This window comes from Mustela lutreola, chromosome 8 (genome assembly GCF_030435805.1).
Source record: "Mustela lutreola isolate mMusLut2 chromosome 8, mMusLut2.pri, whole genome shotgun sequence".
NCBI classification, from domain to species: domain Eukaryota; kingdom Metazoa; phylum Chordata; class Mammalia; order Carnivora; family Mustelidae; genus Mustela; species Mustela lutreola.
Genome location: NC_081297.1, coordinates 142,161,815 through 142,182,410, shown reverse-complemented (window position 1 = coordinate 142,182,410; position 20,596 = coordinate 142,161,815). Strand labels below are relative to the sequence as shown.

The 20,596-nt window shown below is 50.6% G+C and overlaps 1 protein-coding gene and 1 long non-coding RNA gene across 6 annotated transcripts; both read left to right on the top strand.

The window, feature by feature from the left end:
- The first annotated feature begins 1,002 nt into the window (after positions 1–1,002).
- On the top strand, positions 1,003–6,991 carry LOC131839492 (uncharacterized). Of its 3 annotated transcripts, XR_009356962.1 has the most exons (5): positions 1,003–1,080; positions 2,671–2,758; positions 4,091–4,188; positions 5,182–5,369; positions 6,705–6,991. It is a non-coding gene; the product is annotated as an uncharacterized LOC131839492 (long non-coding RNA). The 3 variants fall into 3 exon arrangements; XR_009356961.1 differs by having other exon boundaries at positions 5,182–6,991; XR_009356963.1 differs by having other exon boundaries at positions 4,065–4,188; positions 5,182–6,991.
- A 422-nt stretch (positions 6,992–7,413) lies between these two features.
- On the top strand, positions 7,414–19,349 carry DNAL4 (dynein axonemal light chain 4). Of its 3 annotated transcripts, none has more exons than XM_059187012.1 (4): positions 7,414–7,559; positions 15,293–15,503; positions 17,100–17,183; positions 18,542–19,349. In XM_059187012.1, exons 2-4 carry the CDS (start codon positions 15,435–15,437, stop codon positions 18,704–18,706), a joined length of 318 nt encoding a protein of 105 aa, XP_059042995.1. In that variant the 5' UTR covers positions 7,414–7,559; positions 15,293–15,434; the 3' UTR covers positions 18,707–19,349. The 3 variants fall into 3 exon arrangements, with proteins under 3 accessions (XP_059042995.1, XP_059042997.1, XP_059042996.1); XM_059187014.1 differs by having other exon boundaries at positions 7,448–7,559; positions 15,416–15,503; XM_059187013.1 differs by lacking the exon at positions 7,414–7,559 and adding an exon at positions 7,607–7,753.
- The last annotated feature ends 1,247 nt before the right edge of the window (positions 19,350–20,596 follow it).

Here is a 20,596-nt window from a genome sequence, read left to right as displayed (position 1 = left end):
CTTGGTCTCAGTCCTCTCCTCCATGACCCCAGAATTGGCAACTGAGCCCTACTGACTCATCTTGGACCCAAACCTGTTAGGGTCACCTTCTCTATCATCCCTTTAACTCTTTTCACAGCACGTACTTCTCTTTGATAATGATCTTGTTTACTTACTTTTAATTGTGAGTCACCCAGAGTGTCAGCCCCGTGAGAGAAGGGACAGTATCTGTCTTCCCCACCACACAATGTATCCAGCATCTGGCAGAGCGGGGCTTACTGAGTATTTGCTGAATACTAATAACTGATCTATATTAAGTGCTCACTATGCACTAGACATTTGCTGCTCTGATCACTTGACACCTCTTAGTTTATTTAACCCTGGGAGGGAAGTACTGCTAGAAAAAGGCACAGAAAAATGAAGTGCTTGTCCAAGGTCAGCTAGCTGCGAAGTGGCAACACTGGGATATAATCCTGCCTGACTCCAGCACAATCACTCAGAGGCTGCATTATATGATCTGTGATTTTGGATTCCACTTTACCTCTCAGGGATGGCAAACACTGGTTTGAGAAACAATGGCTGATTTCTGTTGCAGATTAATTCTTCTCTGGATAAGGGGCGCCTGGGTGGCTCAGTGGGTTAAGCCGCTGCCTTCGGCTCAGGTCATGATCTCAGGGTCCTGGGATCGAGTCCCACATCGGGCTCTCTGCTCAGCAGGGAGCCTGCTTCCTCTCTCTCTCTCTCTCTCTCTCTCTCTCTCTGCCTTCCTCTCCATCTTCTTGTGATTTCTGTCAAATAAATAAATAAAATCTTTTAAAAAAAAAATTCTTGGGGCGCCTGGGTGGCTCAGTGGGTTAAGCCGCTGCCTTCGGCTCAGGTCATGATCTCAGGGTCCTGGGATCGAGTCCCGCATCGGGCTCTCTGCTCAGCAGGGAGCCTGCTTCCTCCTCTCTCTCTCTCTGCCTGCCTCTCTGCCTACTTGTAATCTCTGTCAAATAAATAAATAAATCTTTAAAAAAAAAAAATTCTTCTCTGGATAAAAGCTAGAAAAACCAAACACCACATCTGAAACTTCCAGGCATCACGGAAACATCAAGAGAGGTAAGAGAGTTAACCAGATCCCACGGAGAACAGAAGCTCAGAGAAGTGAGCCTGATTGGGGGGGGGGGGGTGCTACAGTTTTCCTCTTGAGGCACCTGCCCACTTATGACAAATGCCCACATTGAACAGAGAGCAACAGTTGAGCAGCTGGTTAATAGAGTCAAGAAATTGTATGACAAATAGAGGTAAATATTCTGGCTACAAATTGGAGCTCAAGATAAAGGGCTCTCGGTAAATGATCCAGACTTTCAGTGAGACCCCAAAAAGAGAGTCAGGTAAATTGGAAATATTCCAGCCCTCCAAAGACTAAATCCCAGCATCCAATCCTCTCATTCATTGATTGAATTAAGGTGTCTGCTCTTTCACCAACATCTTGCCAAAAGCAAAAGTAAGTTCTCTCTGGAGGAAGGATAACAACATCATTCAAACTCACATTACATTTTCGTTACACAAGGCTTGGCCTCATCAGACATATCTGAAAACAAAACTGAGTGACTAAAAATCAAGGGGAGAAAAAAATTTAAAGGCAAAAGACCCACACATGTGATAAAATTGCATGGAACTAAATACACACACATACACTCGAGTACAAGTAAAATGGGAACTCTGAATATGATTGTGTCAATGTCAATATCCTGGTTGTGATATTCTCCTATAGTTTTGCAGGATGCTATCATTGGTGGTAAGTGGATAAAGGATGCATAAGATGTCTCTGTATTACTTCTTACAACAGAATGTGAATCTATAATTATCTCAAAATTAAAGTCTAATTTTGAAAAGATATCTTTAGGGAATCCATATGGTGCAGTTGTGAAACATAGACCTGAAAATAATTATGGTTAATACATTTAAGAACTTAGATGACAAATAGAATTTCAACAGAGAACTGTAAACCCTGAAAAATAATGAAATGGAGATCCCAGAGCTGAAAAATGCATGAACTGAACTCATGAACTCAACAGATAAATCTAGTAGCAGGTTGGACACACCTGAAGAAGGAATTGTGAACTCTATTAATAGAGATCTCAAAAGAAATGAGCCAGAGCAAAAACTGAGGAAAAAGAATAGAAAGTGCTAGGGGCAGGGAGAGGAGGGAAGCAAAAGATTAACGAGCAACATGGTGAAAAGTTCTAACAAGTAAGGAGCCCCAGAAGGAGAGAGAGTAAATAAGGCAGAAAGAGGATTTGAATTAACATCTGAAGATTTTCTCCCAACTATTGAAAGACATGAAGCCACAGATATAAGAATCTCAGGGAACACCGGGCATGAAAAATGCCAAGAAAACCACAACTAGGACTTTGACGGTGAAACAGATCTAAAACCAAAGACAAGAAGAAAATTCTTCCAAGGTCCCACAAAAGAAAGATGCATTACTTTCCAAGGACCAATGGCTGGAATAACAACTACCTTCTCAGTAGAAGGAATGAGAAAGGAGGACAATAAAGTGATGATAGCTTCAATGTGCTGACATAACCCCATTCTAGAATTCCCTATTCACTGAACAGTCTTCAAAAATAGAGGTGGCATAAAGATGTTTTCAGACAAAGAAAAAAGAACATATTCATCACCAATGGGTTTTGTTACCAACAGAGCTTCTCTGGAGGACAGACTAAAGGAAATCATTTAAGAAAAGGGAAAATGGTCCTTAAAGGAAGCATGGAAATTCACAACAGAAAGGGTAAGCATGTGGTTAAGTCTAAGTTAACACCAGGTGAAAAAAAAATAACAATTATCTTGTGTGAAGCTTAAAATTCATAACAACAGAATCAAAGGTGGGAAGAGGTAAATGCAGTTAAAATGTTCTAATTTCCTTGCATTGTACTGGACATACTAAAAGTATTAATTTTATACTAGACTTTAATACCTCTAGGGTCAACATTTTATTTTCCTGGGTTATGCTAAAAGGACTGTAAAAGAATGTGTAACTAACAAGTACAATAGAAGAAAAAATAGAATAATAAAAACAATTCAAAAGAAGGCTTAAAGGGAAAGAAAAAAGGAACACAAAAAGGGCAGAATAAGTAGAAAATGAATAGAGAGTTGACTGCTTTAAACCTACATGTAATGGAAGTAGGTAATTACATTAATGTTAAAAGGGAACTAGACCAATAAAAATATTAACCTTGTCAAACTGGTATATGATAGGTTGAAATTTAAAAGACAGAAAAATATGTATTAACACAGCTTCATAATATATAAAGTAAAAATTGACAGAGACAAAAGTAATTTGACAAATCCACAGTGGTAATGGGATATTTGAACACACCTCTCTCAATAACTTATAAAGCTAGCACACAAAAAGTTCAGTATGAGTATAGAAAATTTGTACAAAATGATTAACAAACTTGACCTAACAGAGCAACGAAAAGAATAGATATTCTTTTTAATTACATGGGAAAAATTCACCCAAACTGGCCACAGGAGGTAGAAAAATGGTCCACCAAAATATGTCTATATCCTGATCCCCAGAATCTGTAAATATGTTATATCACGTGGCAAGGGGAAATAAGATTACAGATGGCATTAAGGCTGCTAATCATATGACCAGAAGATAAGGGGATTAACCTGGATTATCTGGATGGACCCACTGTAATCACAAGATTTCTTAGACGTTAAGGAGAGGTTGAAGAGCTAGGGTCAGAGGAATACAGAAAGTCTCTAGAAGAAGGAAAAGGGAAAGAAATAGTCTCACCTATAGCCTCAGGCAGAATGCAGCCCTAGGAACACTTTACTTTTAGCCCAGTGAGACCCATTGTGTCTGACTTTTGACTCCATAACTATAAGATAATAAATTTATGGGGTGTCTGGGTGGCTCAGTCAGTTAAGCACCCAACTCTTGATCTCAGCACAGGTCTTGATCTCAGGGTTGTGAGCTCACACCCCACAATGGGCTCAGCACTGGGCGTGGAACCTATTTTAAAAAAAAGAAATAATAAATTTGTGTTTTTTTAAGTCACTATTTTTCCAATCTCTCTTACTCGCAGCTGATCCAATTGCTAATTGATTCCAGGGTGTCCCCATCAGCCATGAGGAACAGCAGGAGCAGTACATGAAATGGTGTAGCTGGTGTAGCTGGAATATTGGCTGAATCTTGAGGATTGACAAGAGGTGAGTCTGAAGTAGGGTGAGATCCTATCCACTTCTGCATACAATTGTTCATGAAACATTGAGTAAACACCTATTCTCTGCTAGATCCTGTATGTAACACATTGCTTTAGAGATCAATGGGACAAGGTTCTTGTTCTCCAAGAGCTCACAGGGGAAGACAGAGAATTAAACCATGGAGAAGAGCAAAGACAAGAGCAGGCACCAGAGGAGATGGGAGCACAGAGGTCTCTTCTAGCTTCTAGTGATGGAATCCAACTGTGGACAGTTTAGGCCAAATATGTATGTGCTCATACAGCCAAAAGGAGGAAGGCCAGAGAGAGAATGTGGCCAAGCAGATGTGTGAGCAAAGGCAAGGTGAGAAACAGGTTGGAGGGTGCGGAGGGCCAAGAGGGCTGGTGTAGCTGGGGTACAGAGCACAGGGGAAGGAGTAGCAAGAAGAGATGGAGGCACCCATAGACCACACCATGGGGGAGCCTCAAATGACAGGTCATAGGCCACACCATGGGGGAGCCTCAAATGACAGGTCATGGCCTCTGGATATCACCTGGCAGATTATGCGGAACTGAGAAGAAAAGGAAGGAGTTGTTAAAGAGAGGAATGCAGTGGTGAAATTTGGGGTTTAGACACATCACATTGACACATCACATTGACTGTGACTTGGATGATGTGTTGGAAAAGGGCAAGACTCAGGGAGTCCTTTTAGGAAGTTGTTGCAATAATACAGATGGGATCATACTGTACTGATCTCCATGCTGTTCACATGGGCAGTTCCATGAAGATAGCCAGAAGGGGCTATAATCAGGACATAGGAGCCAAAATCAGGAGGCTTTTGATTGACTTGATGTGGGGGATGGCAGAGGGAAGTAAGTATGAAGGATATGATCTCTGGTTTCTGAAGGAAGCAACTTGGTGCCATATATTGAGATGGGGGATACAGGGAGAGCAAGTTGGAGGGAGATAATTAATTCAGTTTGGGGAACATTGACTTTGAAGGGCTTGTGGGATATTCTGGTGGAGATGGCCAGGAGCAGCTGGATATTTAGGCCTGGGGCTCCAGTGAGAAGCCTAATCTGGAGAGAGAAACACAAGAGCCATCAGAATCTAGGACATTGACAACAGAACCATGGGAGTAGATGAGATTCCCCAGAGGACAAGACTTAAGGCAGTTAATTCTCAACAAGGTAAGCATGGGGTGGCATATGTCCCTGGGAGGGTTTGGAGTCACCAGAGGGGCTTTACCAAAGCACCAACCTTCAGTTTCAGTAAATACCCTAGGAAGTGTGACCAAGGGAAACTCTTGTTGATGAGGATGTGACCTGGGGTAAGAAGAAATTTGAGACCCTTGGTAAGAAGAAAATAGAGTCAAGGTGGGCACAGACAGCAAAGGAAAAAAGGAGCCAGAGAGGAAGAGAGGTTTGAGAAGATCCGAGAGAATGTGGTGCCCCAGAGAATGTGGTGCCCCAGATAGTCATTCTCAACTATGAATGTGCACCACGAGCACTTATGACACGGATTCTTGCCCTTCACTGTTCTGATGCCATGGGGCCCTAGAATCCACATCATAAAGAGTTCTGCAGGCACTATTTCTGAAGTAGAGAATTTCACGAAGACAGGTGTGGTGGACGGGCTTACACCCCCAGAAGGGATGGGTCCAGCAAGATAAAGATCTGTTGGATTCCACTCTTCAGGAGGTCACCGGTAACCATGGAAGAGGTAATTTTGGTGGTGGCAGCGTGGGTGTAGAAGCCAGATTGCAGTGGGCTGAAGACCGAATAGGAGGTGAGAAACAGAAGACGGCAAACGTAGACCCCTTTTAGAAGTTTGGATGAGAGGCGGAGGCGAGAGCTTCAGCCCCCTCAAAGGCCAACTTCCATCTCCTGGAGAAACTTGGCAAAGAGGATTAGGGAAATCTGGAGGCTGAGTCAGACATTCCATGGACCTTAAGAACGCACCAGGAAGGCAATTTGGGAATCGGCAAGGGCCGAGCATACCTCAAGCTGCCAAATCACAGAACCAAACCCACTGTGCCCTCCTTCCGTCTACCCACTCCAAGTGAGTTCCACCACATTCACCGCCCAAGTGATCGTTTCGTGATTCATATCTATCTTTCAAGTAGGGCACCTACTTGAAACTTCCCAACAGCTACTTTCCCCACTCTCACCCAAGAGAAGACCAGGGAACACTCCCAGGGACTACCCAAGTCCCTGACCTTGGCATTCAAACCCCTTCTGACTCTGGTGATCACTTCTTCCCTCTGCATCTTCACCCCCACCTTCTTCACTGTCATCTCCCACTGTACCACATTCACCATGAACCCAGGCTTCATGGAATCACTGGCAGTTCCCCAGTGAACTGTGCTCTCCCGCCCTCATTAGCCTACTAGTCAGCTTAGACACAGAAAACTCAAGTACCACCTCCTCTGAGAGTTAGTTACTCCCTCCTTGGAGAGAACCAGCACCTTGCGCACACCTGTACCAGAATACAGATTTAAAAAAGTCTTATCAATTTGTACACAGCTGCCCCTCACTGGATTGTGTCTTCTCTGGAACCAAGAACCTCATCTTACTCTTCTTTGAATGACCAGCATCTGGCCAGGACTGAGTTCCCAGAAAGTGCCAGTAATGGGGCACCTGGGTTGCTCAGTGGGTTAAAGCCTCTGCCTTCAGCTTGGGTCTGATCTCAGGGTCCTGGGATAGAGCCCCGCATGGAGCTCTCTGCTCTGCGGGGAGCCTGCTTCCCTTCCTCTCTCTCTGCCTACTTGTGATCTCTGTCTGTCAAATAAATAAATAAAATCTTAAAAAAAGTGCCAGTGAATGTGAAGTGGGGTTTCACCTGAAGTACCCATCATGATAAAGTAAATGTTGAAATTACGAAGTCACCCTTTGATCCACCAATCAAGTAATTGAATCTGCAGTTTCTTCTCTCTTTCCCCTTTCCCTTCTCCCTAGTTGTACTAATACTTTCAGATTAATTTCCCCTCCTAAATATAAGAAAAGGCAGGCTCTGGACAACTGTGTCTTTAATTTCAAATGGCCGAAAGATGAGCCAGGGTAACACCGCCCTTCCAAGTTCGTTTCTCTGAAACACGAACTTCTGTACCTCCGCGGGCTCCTCAGGCCCAGTTAAGACGACTATAACTGAAGCTCCGCCTCCATAGCCTCTAGCCACGCCCCTTTCGTAAAGCCTTACGTTGTAGGGGCCTTTAACACTGATTGACACTTTTGTTCACCAATAAAAAGTGAAATTCCCGTCAACGTCCGGTGAGGGGGCAGGACTTCCTTGTTGTTGCTAAGACACTCTTGTTTCGCTCCTTGACAACCCTGGCGGGGGTGCGCTAGCTGCGGCCCCGGCTCCGGCCCCCGCGGGAGCAGGTGAGGCCCTGGGGCGCGGCGGGGTGCCGGGTGGGGAGGGCCGGCCCGAAGCGGGGCAGAGTGGCGTCGCGGGGCGGGTGGGGCCTCGGCCTCCGCGGAGGCCCCACCTCAGTCTCCTGCCTGCTGGTCCTGGTCCCAGATCCTCCCAACCCCCACCCCCACACTTCGGGGACCTGCGAACTCGGCCGTGACAGGTTAGCGGTGGCGACTCTGTGGGCTGCTCCTTCCCCCACACACCCGAGGCCCCATCCCGCTGCGCGGTCCCCCATCCTCCCCGACCCGGCTCCCCCCAGGACCTTGATCCCCCCCCCCCCGTAACCCCCACCCCAACACACACGTTTCGCGGAGTAATTCCCCCCTCCCACGGCTAGACGGGTGGTCGCCGTCGCATTGGCTCAGACTGCTTAACTTGGACAGTTGGTGACTTGCTAGAACTCCAGGCTGGTCAGCTCCTTCTTTGCGCCTCAGTTTCCCCATCTATAAATAGAAGCTGGGCTTCGTAAATAGAAGGCCTCTTCGACTCTAAAGTTCTAGGATGTGATCCTAGAACTATCCAGCTATCGGCTTCCCTGAGGATGTGCTACCCATCCTCAGTTACCGGGTGTAGTGAAAAGAACTTGGCAAACCCAGTTTGGATTCCCAGTTACAGGACCTTAGCAAGTTACCTAACCTCCCTGGGCTCCAGGCTGAGTTTATATGGAATCCGGATACAATAGGGTATCTCCTTGGGGAATTCTGAGGATAATAGGAATTGAAGTGTAAAGAGCCCAGTCCAGTGTGAATTTACTATGTTATTTCACTTCCTTTGTCTCTTACTTCCTCACATTCTCCCCCTCTGAGAAGTGTCACCAGTGCCCTTAATGTCAGCCGTCATTTCTTCATGTGACCCTCAAATCCAGATCTCCTGCTCTGATCTTTCTCCGGGGCTTCAGGGGTTAGGGATGCTTTTGGGCGGGGGGAGGGGGGGCAGCCCGAGTTATATTGCTGTGCTGGTTGGACTCAACAGCTTCCCTTCTGTGACCAATGATCTGTGATTTGGTAATTGCCTCCTCCTCACAAGACACCTCTATCTGCATGTCTCACCAGCCACGTAAACTCAGAGGTTCCAAAATCAAACCGGCCCCCTTCTTTACTTGTCCATCCATTCTACGGGACTTGCCCCGTCTTTCTCAGTGGCGAGGCCATCGTCTCCCTCACTCGGCCACTCTCCTCACACTCGGGCGGTTGTCAGTTTCCTTCGATTCTGCCTCCTCGAGGACTCCCCATCTTCTCCATTCCTGAAGCTGCCATCTTGGCTCAAGTCTTCAGTGCCTGTCACCTGAGCCAGTGCTGTAGCTTCCAAGCTGGTGTTCCCTACCTTTAGTCTTTTCTGTTTACCCATCCCACCAGAATAATTGTCTGAAAACAATGCAATGCCACCAACCCCCAAGAGACCTCCAAAGGGGTTCTCGTTCCCCACTAAAAATATCCACACTTCTCAAGCCTACGTTTTAGAGCCCTTCTGTACTTCCACAACCCAACCCCAACATTTTTTTCCCAGCCTCCTTTCTCCCTTCTGTGCCACGTTCTGTCCTCTAGCCAAACTGGACCATTGGGCTGTCCCAGAAAATGCTTTGAGCTTACTGCTTGGTTGTCACTGTGTGTGTTCTTATCTCTGCCCCACCTGGTCCACTTGGCAGGATTCCCACTCAAGTGCTGCCCCTGCCACCAAGCTTTTCTTGCTATCTTCTCCCCCATCCCTGCCCCTTCCAGAACTCTCCTCCTCTCTCTGTCTCTGCATCTGCCTTGTGACAGGTACTGCTTTCTGCCATGAAGCAGAGTTGGTTCCTGTGTATGTGTGTTGGTCTCTCCGATTGTAAGCTCTTTGAAAGTAGAAACTGTCTCTTGCTTGTAGTGGAGTCGTTGAAAAGGCATAACCTTCAAGTCCTATACACCTGAGGGACTCCTAGCTCCTCCGTTTGTTAGCTGGGTAGAAAGTCCCTTTCTTTTTCTCAGCCGTCATGGTCATGTCTAACAGAGTACCTGTTTAACAGAGTTATTGGCAGAGGGGGTGGGGGGCGGACAGCAAATAAGATCCTGCATGTAGGACGTCCATCCTGTTGCCTTGCTCAAGGTCAGTGTTCAGTAAATATCGAATGGATTTGATAGGTCCTCTCCCTTCTCAGGGGGCCAAATGAAATGTAACTTAATCACAAGATAGATATCTGATGGGCTTCTGCCATGTGCCAGGCACTGGTCTTTGTGCTCTGGGGTGTCTACAGAAGAATAGATGAGGTTCTTCAGCCTTGGGGTGATTGATTGTCTAGACTCATGACACATGGGTAAGTCGTGACTGGTTATGAGATGTCACAGAAATTATCAATTGTGAATGATAAAAAAATATAATCGGGCACCTGGGTGACTCAGTGGGTTAAGGCTCTGCCCTCGGCTTAGGTCATGATCTCAGGATCTTGGGATCGAGTCCCGCCTCAGACTCTCTGCTCAGCGGGGAGCCTGCTTCCCCCCCCCTTCTCTCTCTCTGCCTGCCTCTCTACCTACGTGTGATCTCTCTCTGTCAAATAAATAAATAAAATCTTTACAAAAAACATAATGAATCAGTGCTAACTCCCAATTTATTTCTGTAATAATGTCATTCTTAGTCCCTTACATTCAAATCTGTTCTCTCGAGTGGGAAGGAGAGGGTGGGAAACTTCGTAACCCACTGTCTGTGGGAAGTGTCTGTTCTTGTGTAGAGTTAATAGCTGTGATGGTTATGACTTTTTGCTGTACTTTGTATCTTGACAAAAAATGTTTGGGATTTCATCCAAATTTGGATATGTTGGTGAGGGGGTACCACGTGAGTCAATATTGCTTATCATATCAGTCACACATAGAGAAAAAGTCTTCATCTCTCCATTTCTTTCTCTTCCTGCTTCCTTCCTTTGTCTTCCCTCCCTCCCCTTAGTCCAAAGCGTAGCAAAAGTGTTCACTGGACCTCAGTAAAATAAGAAAAAATAAGGGCAGTGTTAAAAACAACACAACAGCGGCAACATCCTGTATGTGTGTGCGCACGGGCGCATGCGCGTCCGTGCTCCTGCATTTGTAAAGGTAAATGGCTTTTCTAAGGACTCTCCTTTTTTCTGCAGGCATCTTCTCCTAACTCTTAAAATATTCCTTTTTAGTAGATAATATGTTTAATGCTCTTGCTTAGCATAATTTAAGAATGCAATCCTGCGTTTGCTTTCCCCTTTCTAGACTGATCTGTGAAATGCAGATCTTCCATGTTGTTTCCTGACCGCACCATCATCTTGGGTGAATGGCCACAGGCCCTCAGGTTCTTCTCTCTTCCTCTTGCCAGCTTTGCTCTATGTTTGCCAGAAGGCAGAGGGTAGACGTGGCCCGGAAAGGCGGGAAGATGACCAAGGTACACAAATGTGTATCCCGGATACGGCTGGAAGCAGGAAGTGTGCCTGGACAGGTGCTGGACTGGGTGATGCTGAGAAGTGAAGCTATTTGCATTTTGGTTTGTCTCCTGCTTGCTTGTGACTGGGGGAAATAGGTAGAGAAGGTAGAATTAGAAGATACGGGTTTGGATCCTGGCTCTGTCATTACGGGCTGTTGTGGGGGAAATGAGACCTGAAGGAGAACACCCAGTGCACCCACACCACTAGCGCGGCCCCAACTTGTTCTCCAGAATTTCCTTGTGACTTTTGTCCATCTGTGCTAATGCTGTGGTTTGCAGGGTGACAACTCAGTAAGTATGGGTTAGTTTGGCTGAATGTTCAGATGTTCTGTGAGCCCGCATAGAGGCAGAGAGAGAAGAAAGACTTCGCAGGTCCCCTTCCAGGTGCTCCAGCAACAAGAGCTGACATTTACTCTGGAATAGTCTATGCTTCAGCCCCAATTTCTAGATGAGAAAAGTAAGGCTTAGAGAGAGAGACCCTTGTCTAAGACATGCGATGTGGAGTCAGACCTGCCTTTGGAGCCTGTACCCTGCCCCCGCTGTGTCCTGCTCTGTGTCCTCCCATCTCTCAGATCCTGGTGGTGGTACCCAGAGGCACCCCAAGGTCCACAGGCCAGGAGTGTTCTGGGCATTGAATGGCTGGGGACACCCCCAGGGAACTGGCAGACACGTTGGGCTTTCGTCTTCCCCATCCCTCTCACATCCCCTAGCCTTCTTCAGGATCCTTGTGAAATGCTTCGGAAGCAAAATAATACATAGCAACTGAGGTCAGTGTCACAAAAGAACAAGGCACAGACAGCAGGACGGGGGCACTGGCTGTTTCGAGGCGATGACAAGAAGAGCCCTGTCTGTGCCTCCTGTTGCCTGGGAGAAGCCTCGCAGCAGACACGAGCGAGGCTGGGTGAAGCTCACGGAGGCGCCCTGGGGCGGGGAGAAGAACAGGGGGCTGGAGAGAAGGCACAGCTGCTCCGGGCTTGGTGCACCAGGACGTCCTGGGACTGGTACCCAGCAGATTCCAGGACCCTGGCCGCGGGCACATGTGCATTATTAAAGGACTCTCTTTTAGGCCTGACGGGACTTCTTTCTGGCCTGGAGCTGTCAGGCACATACTCATTTGCATGGAAGATGGATAAGGTTATTAAAACCTCTGGGTCCGCTATTTTTGGTAGCGTTCTTCCAGCCGGGATTTAAATCGCGGCGGAATGACTATAGCTGTACTATAATGATACGGCATCATAAAAGATTCTCTTACTTTTCTGTATTTGGCAGCATATCATCTATAACTGTTCCTTTTTATTCTGCAAGTCTCATCCCTTTTGGATCCCCAGAGGTCCAGATAGTGGTTAGGGAAAGCCATTTGCAATCGTGGTCCTTCGTAAATGTGCTTGGATCGTGTTGATGAAGTCCTGGCTACTGGCAGGGCGGCGGTAAGAGCCGCGCTGTGAGAGTAGCGCGCAGGGCTCTGCCACTTCCAAAGGCGCAGAGGCCACTAATGGGTGCTCGCGCGCATCTCTGAGAACGAGAAGGTGGGTTGTTCCCATTTCACAGAGGAAGAGACCAAGGCTCAGGTTGAGTTACTTGCCAAGGCTACAAAGCAAGGGTTATAAAACAGGCATTCAACCATAAATACTCTGCCTCACGGTTCTCCATACCTCCCCCCCCCCGCCTCCAAAAAATACCCGTCTGTCCAAGTGGCTTTCCCCCTTGGTTCCTGAAGAATGGACTTTGGTAATACCTCCGACCCATCAGGATTCCGTATTCTCGGATCCACAGAGTCCAGCCGCTGCCACCCTGGCCCTCCCCCAGGGCACGCATGTCCACACTCGCCTCTGGATTCTCTTCCAGGCCACTCCAGGCCCGCACTTGTGAGCCCCGAGGAGGAATTGAATTGAATTGATATATTTAGGCAGAAGAGGCCCCAGCAGCTGCCGAGGACCCGGTGTTCAGCATTTGCAGCTGAAAATCTTGGGAGGCCGACAGACCTGAAAGCCTTTTGCCTTTGATCATTGCTGCGGCCGCCACTTCTGTCAAACCTGGATAATGTGGGGGTGGGCGTGGGGGTGGGCAAGCAAGTGGCCTTGGGGAAAGAAAGCCGGGCGGAGAGGATGGAATTGGAGATGGGCCTTCATATTAAGGAGCAAAGACCAAACAATTCCCTAGATTTTGTGAAATAAGAAACTCAAGCAGAAAGTACAATGAGGTGGTGCCTGGTCGTTGGCCAGCTTCTATGAAGAGACAAAAATTGCTAATATCTGAGGGGCGCCTGGGTGGCTCGGTGGGTTAAAGCCTCTGCCTTCGGCTCAGGTCATGATCTCAGGGTCCTGGGATCGAGTCCCGCATCGGGCTCTCTGCTCAGCGGGGAGTCTGCTTCCTCCTGCCTCTCTGCCTGCCTCTCTGCCTACTTGTGATCTCTGTCTGTCAAATAAAAAAATAAAATAAAATCTTAAAAAAAAAAAAAAAAAGAAAGGAAGAGAGAGAAAAAAAATTGCTAATATCTGAGCACTCCAGATGCGCAGACTTGATGAGGGGAGAGGAGCCGTCTGTCCACGGGGAAATCGGGTGGCGGAGTCGGTGGCAGGCTCCCAGCCTTGTGCGAGGGAGCCCACCAGATGGGGCGGTGCGGTTGGCCTGTGAGGCATCAGAGGGAGGAAATGGTGGGCGTGGCCCGGAAAAGCTCAGCACTCGGCCATGCAAGGGTTGAGTTCACGTTAGAACCCCGGTCACGGACAGGCCGGACATCACATGTGTACTTCCTGGCTGGGGTCATGGGAGCCGTGCTGCTGGCAGCTGCCTGGAGGCGGGTTCGTGGGCACCTCCCAGGCAACAGCGCTGTGAGGAGGGCACAGGCCGGAGACTGGCGGGAGTCAGACCCCAGCCTGCTGCTCACTAGCTGAGATCTTGGGCCGACGACAGAATGGCTTCAAGCCTCCATTCGTGCAGGCCTCCCCGCAGGGTCCCTGCAGCAGCGGGGCGCGAGGGACCGGAAGCCCAGCAGATGTCACCCATCATCACTGCCCGTTAGTTACTCTGCAAGGCATCTTCCGGCTTTGGAGGCTGTGCCATGACAGCAAAACTATTTGGGACTGTGAGACGTGCTGGAGTAACGTTAGCGGGCGGTATCTGTCCAGCCTGGATGGTTAAATAGGGCTTGTAGCATGGTGGTTTAGATGCGTTTAGATCAGTACTACTTCTTCTTCTCCCCCCGCCCCGCCCCCAAGGGGCAGAGGGAGAAGCAGACTCCCCGCCGAGCAAGGAGCCCACTGCGGGACTCTGGACTCGGTCCCAGGACCCTGGGATCATGGCCTGAGCCAAAAGCAGATGCTTCACGAACTGAGCCCCCCAGGCACCCCAGATCAGTACTTCTGCTGAGATGAAAAAGTTCTTTTAATTACAGGATAAATTGAATTGTAGAATAAAGAGAAACCACCAGGATTTCTAGCAATGCTCCCAGACATTTAGGATCCAGGCTCTTCTCTTTAGGAAAAGTCCCATCTGTTATTATATAACTAGATTTGAAAAAAAAAAAAAAATCCAAACATATGTATTAGGCTTTATCCCTCTTGGTTCATGTACACGCACGTTCTCTCATGTATGTGGCCACGTGCCGGGCCCTGTGTTAGCCGCTTTACATACATTGTCTCATCTGATCTCTTACAGCCCCAAGAGACAGATGTGACTTACCCCTGTGTTAGTGCCGAGGCATTGGAGGCCCAGGGCCACGCTGCTGGTGACCAGTAGAACCAGCACTAATGCCCACACCTTCCACTTTCTGGACCAACTGGCCGGAATAGGGAGACCTGGGCTGGGAGCCGGCCATGCCCAGGAGGACACAGATCATCTCTGCTCCGGTTCCTTCCATAAATCAGCTCGGAGAGGGGGTGCCTAGAGAAGGAGGTACTTGCTTGTCCACAAGACCAGGACTGTCGATCCTGACCTTGACACTTAACTTTCTAACCACGTGTACGGGGAGGTGAGGCCCACGTGCATCAGGGTTCCCGCAGACTTGCTGCATTTGCTAATTGCCGGCTCAGGCTCCAGCCTCGGCCTGGCCCGCAGTCAGTATTTGTCTTGATAATGACAGCGTGGGCTTCTAGCAGCGTACCAGTGTGTTCTTACCGGTCCCAGCAGCTCGTGTTGACTCATCCTCCCGTCTGCAGTCTTGCTGGCCATTTGGAAGAGGATGTGGAGGAGTTAAGACGGGGAGGTGTCACATTGTCAGTGAGACATTTCTAATTTGTGATGGATGGGTTTAAAGCCAACTCTCTCTCCTGGTTTTTCCTGTTTGCTACAGCACCCCTTGAGGAAAGACATTCTCTGCTCCCACCCAGTTGGCAGGGCCAGCTTCCTGAATCTCCCGGGTGTGTCTTAACTGCCAGTGCCAGCGCCTCCTGAAAGCCCCACTCTCTCCCTCCAGTGGTCACAGTGGAAGGATCATGGGAGAAACAGAAGGGAAGAAAGAGGAGGCTGATTATAAGCGACTGCAGACCTTCCCTCTGGTCAGGGTAAGCTGCAGGGGAGGGAGACAGGGAGGCCGGCAGGGCCCGCACAGCCTCGGAGTGAGACAAGGAGCTCGTTCCCCGCAGGACAGCAGGAGGAGGAAGTGAAAGGCTCTGGGGGCCCGGGTCTGGAGGTCTGGGGGTCAACAGTGCTTCGTTCTGTCATCCCTTCATTCATTCGACAAGTCTTTCCTGAGGCCCCCTACTACATAGTCTAGGCACTGCAGTGAACAAGCCAGAGAGGCCTGGGTCACATGAAAGAGAGGCTTAAGGAACATAACTCAGGTAACCAGTGCTGTAGAGAGAAATAAAGCAGGTGTATGGAGCTAGTGGAGAGAGGTTAGCTTCTGGAAGGAGTTCTCTGATCTCTGACTTGAATAAAGCTGGGGAGATAGGCTCGCGGATATCTGGGGAAGAGCATTTGAAGCAGGGAAAAGGAGCACAGAAAACCCTCGGTGGGAGTGAGCGCAACATTTTGGAGAAACAGAAAGATGGGAGTGCTGAGATGGGTGACGGGGCGGGAGGCCAGGCCTCACAGGCGGGCCGGCCACCCCGACAGACACAGTGACAAACGTGGATTCTGTCCTGACTTCAAAGGCGAACAGTGGATGCTTTAAACCGAGGAGTAACGGGATCCGTTTGTTGTTCTTAAAAGCTCACTCCAGCTTCGTAGGAATGGATTTTCGGGAACAGAGTGGAAGTGGAGAGACCGTCACCGCAGACTGCAGGGGCCCAGAGAGATGAGGGGGTGGCTGGGTCCAGGTCACGGTGTGGAGGTGCACATGGTCGCACTCAGGACCGATCTTGAAGGTCGAGGCAGTAGAAGACACTGGCGACTTGGGTGGCAGGCACAAGGGCACGCGATAATCCAGATAACTCCCAGAGTTGGCTTTTTCTGGAACTTAGGAGAGAAAATGGTGTCAGTTACCAAGAGAAGGAAGATGGAGGAAGGTAGGCTTGTGGGGAGAGTCGAGTTATCTTTTAGACATCTCAGGGAGTTGGTCAAGTAGACAGCTGGACGTCGGAGTCTGGAGACCCCGAAGGAGGTTGTAGCTGGGAATGAAAATGTGGGAACCCTCCGCATGTAGAAGATGGACAGAGTTACAGGATGGGGTGGGAGATTGTGGAGAAGAGAGAGGGCTGGAGATGAATCCCAGGACTGTCCTGCAATCAGGGTGGTCAAGGGGAGATCCAGCAAAGTTGGCAAGAAAGAGCAACCATGGGAAGAAAAATCAGAACCATCGAGAGCAGCCGAGGTGTCTCTTCAGGCTTTCAGAGTGAGATCCAGCTGCATTCTGGGCCTGCTTCTAAGTTATTTTCCATAACCCGCCTCTCTCCTGCCCGGGCCAGGCTGCTGGCTGGAACGCGGTGTTCATGAAGCTTCATGCCCTTGCAGAGGGGCCTGGGTGTGAGAACCTGCTTGGTTCCACTGGACACCACACCCCAAGTCTGGAGATGGGTCACCTCTCTGGGCTATGCCCAGGGCTGTTCTGGGGCAGCTCCCCAGTATCCGTGCCTTAAGCTTGGGACAGAGAGGCCCAGACCACAAGGCCAGGTCATGGGCTAAGCTTCTCTCCGTTTGTCCCCCTGCCCTGTCCCTAGCACTCGGACATGCCAGAGGAGATGCGAGTGGAGACCATGGAGCTGTGTGTCACGGCCTGTGAGAAATTCTCCAACAACAATGAGGTATTGCCGTTGGTACAGGCGGCCTCTTGTGCCTTTGGTGACCCCCGTGGGTGAATCAAGTGGCCCCCGTCCCCACATCCAGCTCCAGAGAGCCATAATGGGACCTGGCTAGCACCTTCCTTGGAAGGATTTGAAGCCCGTGGAAGGCCAGGAAGGGAAGGGTCTGGTGCTGTGTCCCAGCACTGGTCTGCTGGTCACACCCAGCCCTAGAGGGCTCTCCGTGATGCCCCTGCCCATGCTTCCTGTCTCAGGCAGGTGTTTCTCTGCCCAGTAGATTACCTTTTTTCGCTTTGGCTCCATCCCAGTAGAGAACAGGACCCAGCCAGGCATCAATTCATGTATCCATTCATCCATTCCGAAAAGATGTGAAACGCCATTTCTCACACTAGTCGCTGTTTTAGGTGCTGGGGACATGGCCAGGAGGCATTGACGTAGGAACGTTGTTCATCAGTCTGGTGATGACTGAGAAAGTAGAATGGCAGCCGAGAAGAAGCCAGGCCCTGGCCAATGAGAGCCTGGGCTTTGAGCCAGCCAGGCCTAAGTTCAAATGCTGTCTCCAGCCCTTGCTGGCTCTTTAACCTGGGAAAAGCCATTTCTCAGCTCTGCGCCCCGGTGTCCTGATCTGTAGTGGGGAGTCAGATGCTGTGTCCGTGCTGGGCACTCGGGAGGAGGTGTGTGCCAAGGGGGCGCAGGCCAAGCGCCTGGCACGCTGCGGGGAGGCGCTCAGCACACAGCTGAGCCTGGGACTCCCCCAGGCTGCAATCAGGGTGGGTCCTCTGCCCCTCCCTAGACTTCTCAAAAGAAGCTTCTTGAAAGAGCCAGCACAGAAAGGAGTGGGGGCTGTTGCCATCAGTGAGGGAAGCAGTCCAACTTCTCTTCCAGGAGCCCCTCAAACCCATTAGGGGAAAGCTTCTCTGTTCCCTGAAGACAAAGCTGGCGGCTCGCAATGCTGACAGTCGAATACAGTCTGCGGAGTGCTGTCAGGCGTGTCACTACTCAGTGTCATGTCCCCAGCGCAGCCTGCCGCTGCGGACACCAGAGACAAGCGCTAAGTGGCAGAGCCCACACTCGGACCCCTGGCTCTGTCTGCGGACCAGTGTCTGCTTCCCCTCCCTCTCCGGTGTCTTCGTGATGCTTGGGGTCATGTCTTTTTTTCTGTTCCTCTGTAACAGCCCCGCCGGTTGGGGGTGGGGGGGTGCTGTGCATGTGGGGCAGTGTGGAAACCCTTCCTGAAGGTTCCAGGAGCAGGAGAACAACAGTAGGGCATCGGGCTCTTCTCTTGCCAAGATTCCCAGAGAGGGGGCTGACTCATGCCCTCCCCTCCCCGCCCCTCCTGATGAATGTCCTCTTGACTCCAGAGCGCTGCCAAGATGATCAAGGAGACGATGGACAAGAAGTTCGGCTCCTCATGGCACGTGGTCATCGGCGAGGGCTTTGGGCTGGAGATCACACATGAGGTGAAGAACCTGCTGTACCTGTACTTCGGGGGGGCCCTGGCCGTGTGTGTCTGGAAGTGCTCCTGACGCGGCCCCTCCCCAGCCCCCGGCCCAGGGGGGCCCAGTACTGCCGGCAGGTGTCACTGTCCTGGTCTTTATCGGCCATAGGCAGATGGCCCCAGAAGCAGCCTGTCTGCTCATGGGACACTGGCAGCGTCTCCCCTTGTCCTCTGGAGAAGTGATGCCCCCCGCCCCCCAGAAGCCCCTTCCCCGATCTGACCCCCAGGCTGAACAAACCACTGCATCTCATGGGGCTGGTAGCACCCTAGTCCCCCAGCTTTGGCCTGAGGACCAAGCAGCCTTCCCCGGTCCTCTCCTCTCCCCACCCCCAGCTGCCAGGCTGTGAGCCTTTTGTACCTGCCTCCACCCCTGTGCTTGCACTTGGTAGCCCGGGGCGGAGGGTGTGGACATCACTGAGCCTCTGCGAGGCTCCGGGGCCAGGAGTGCACTCGCCACAAGGCCTGTTTGCAGGGAATCCTGGCCTGCCGGCTACCAATCATCAGGGACCGCATGCTAATTTGTACTTCTTATCTCTGCTGGGTTTTCTATATTCTTTTTTGAGCGTGGGGAGAAGGGTTTTAGTAGAAGGGTGAATCCTATTTTACACAGCGGTCTTATTTATATAAATGTCTTGGTTTTTACAATTAAAGTGACCAAAAATGGACCTTGATCTATAGCCTCTTGAGGTTTTGGGGGGATGGGCTCCGCATCCCCGGGCAGTGGTGGGTCCCGGGAGCCTTTGGGCTGAACAGTGAGGCTCCTGGAATGTGCGCCCAGGCACAGCCCCGCTCTCCCAGGCCCTGCTCCCTCGCCATTGCGTCCCGGCTGGGGGTCACAGGCTGTTGCTGGGGCCACGTGGACACTGACCGAGACTCCCTCGGTGGCCAGACTGAGCTGCCATCGCCTTAAAGACGTTTTCAGTCTCACATGATTGAGTTTTAGTTCGAAGGTGTTCGTTCAGCGGCTGCTGAGGTCCAGGCCCCGGGGCCAGGGACTCAGGATGGAAAAGACCCAAACCCTGCCGCCTGCATGTTCCCGGTCTTACGTGGTTCTGGAGGAACACTTGAACTCAGTTGTTTCAACCAGACAGGAAAAGTGATGTGACCGGAGCTAGGCCAGGGCCCTCTGGGAGGAGGAAGGCGAGCCTCCACACCCAGCCCAGGGAGTGAGGGGGGCCTCTGGCGGCTGAGGCCTGAAAGTGACTCTTGAAGGGCAGAAGGGGGAGCTTCCTGGGGGAGGGATTGTCCCAGGCCAGGAGGCAGTGGGAGTAAAGACACAGGCGGCAGAGTGATTTGAGCACGAGGGGGGCACACTGAGGGGCTGTGAAGCCCCTTCTGCTCAGGGGCTGTTCCCTCCATTCAAGTTCTCAGACCCTCAGGTACTGGGCGGAGCTGGGGAAGCCTGTCCTCTGCAGCCCTAAGTGCTCCCTGCTCAGGGGACCTTCCTGTGATGGCCCACCTGGGACCCTGAGGCCTGGCAGTCCCCGCCCCCTGCGCCCTTCTCCCTTCTGAGGCTGAGCGTGTTTGTCCCCAGGTGTGCCAGCGGGTGTGCTGGGCCGTGTGGTGCGCTCGGGCAAAGACCGAGTTGGCTGTCGGGTCGCTCATGGACATAAGTGCTTGCTGAGTTGGTGCCCTCGGGGTCCTGACCTGAGTGCCGTGGGGCAGACCAGAACTGGACGTTGAGGTCCCCGCAAAGGCTGACCCCAGGCCGGAGAGATTGGGGCGCACAGAGAGGAGTGACAGCAGAGGGGATGCCGAGGCCTGGAATGGCTGGGGTTTATTAACCCGCCGCTTTGCGTCTGTTCTCGCCTCCCATCGGCCTCTGCGGCTGCCAGGCAGGGAGGCTGGCTCACCTGCGACCGAGGTGGCGGGGGCGGCATTGGGGAGCGTGGGCCCTGAGGTCCACCGATCTGGCTCA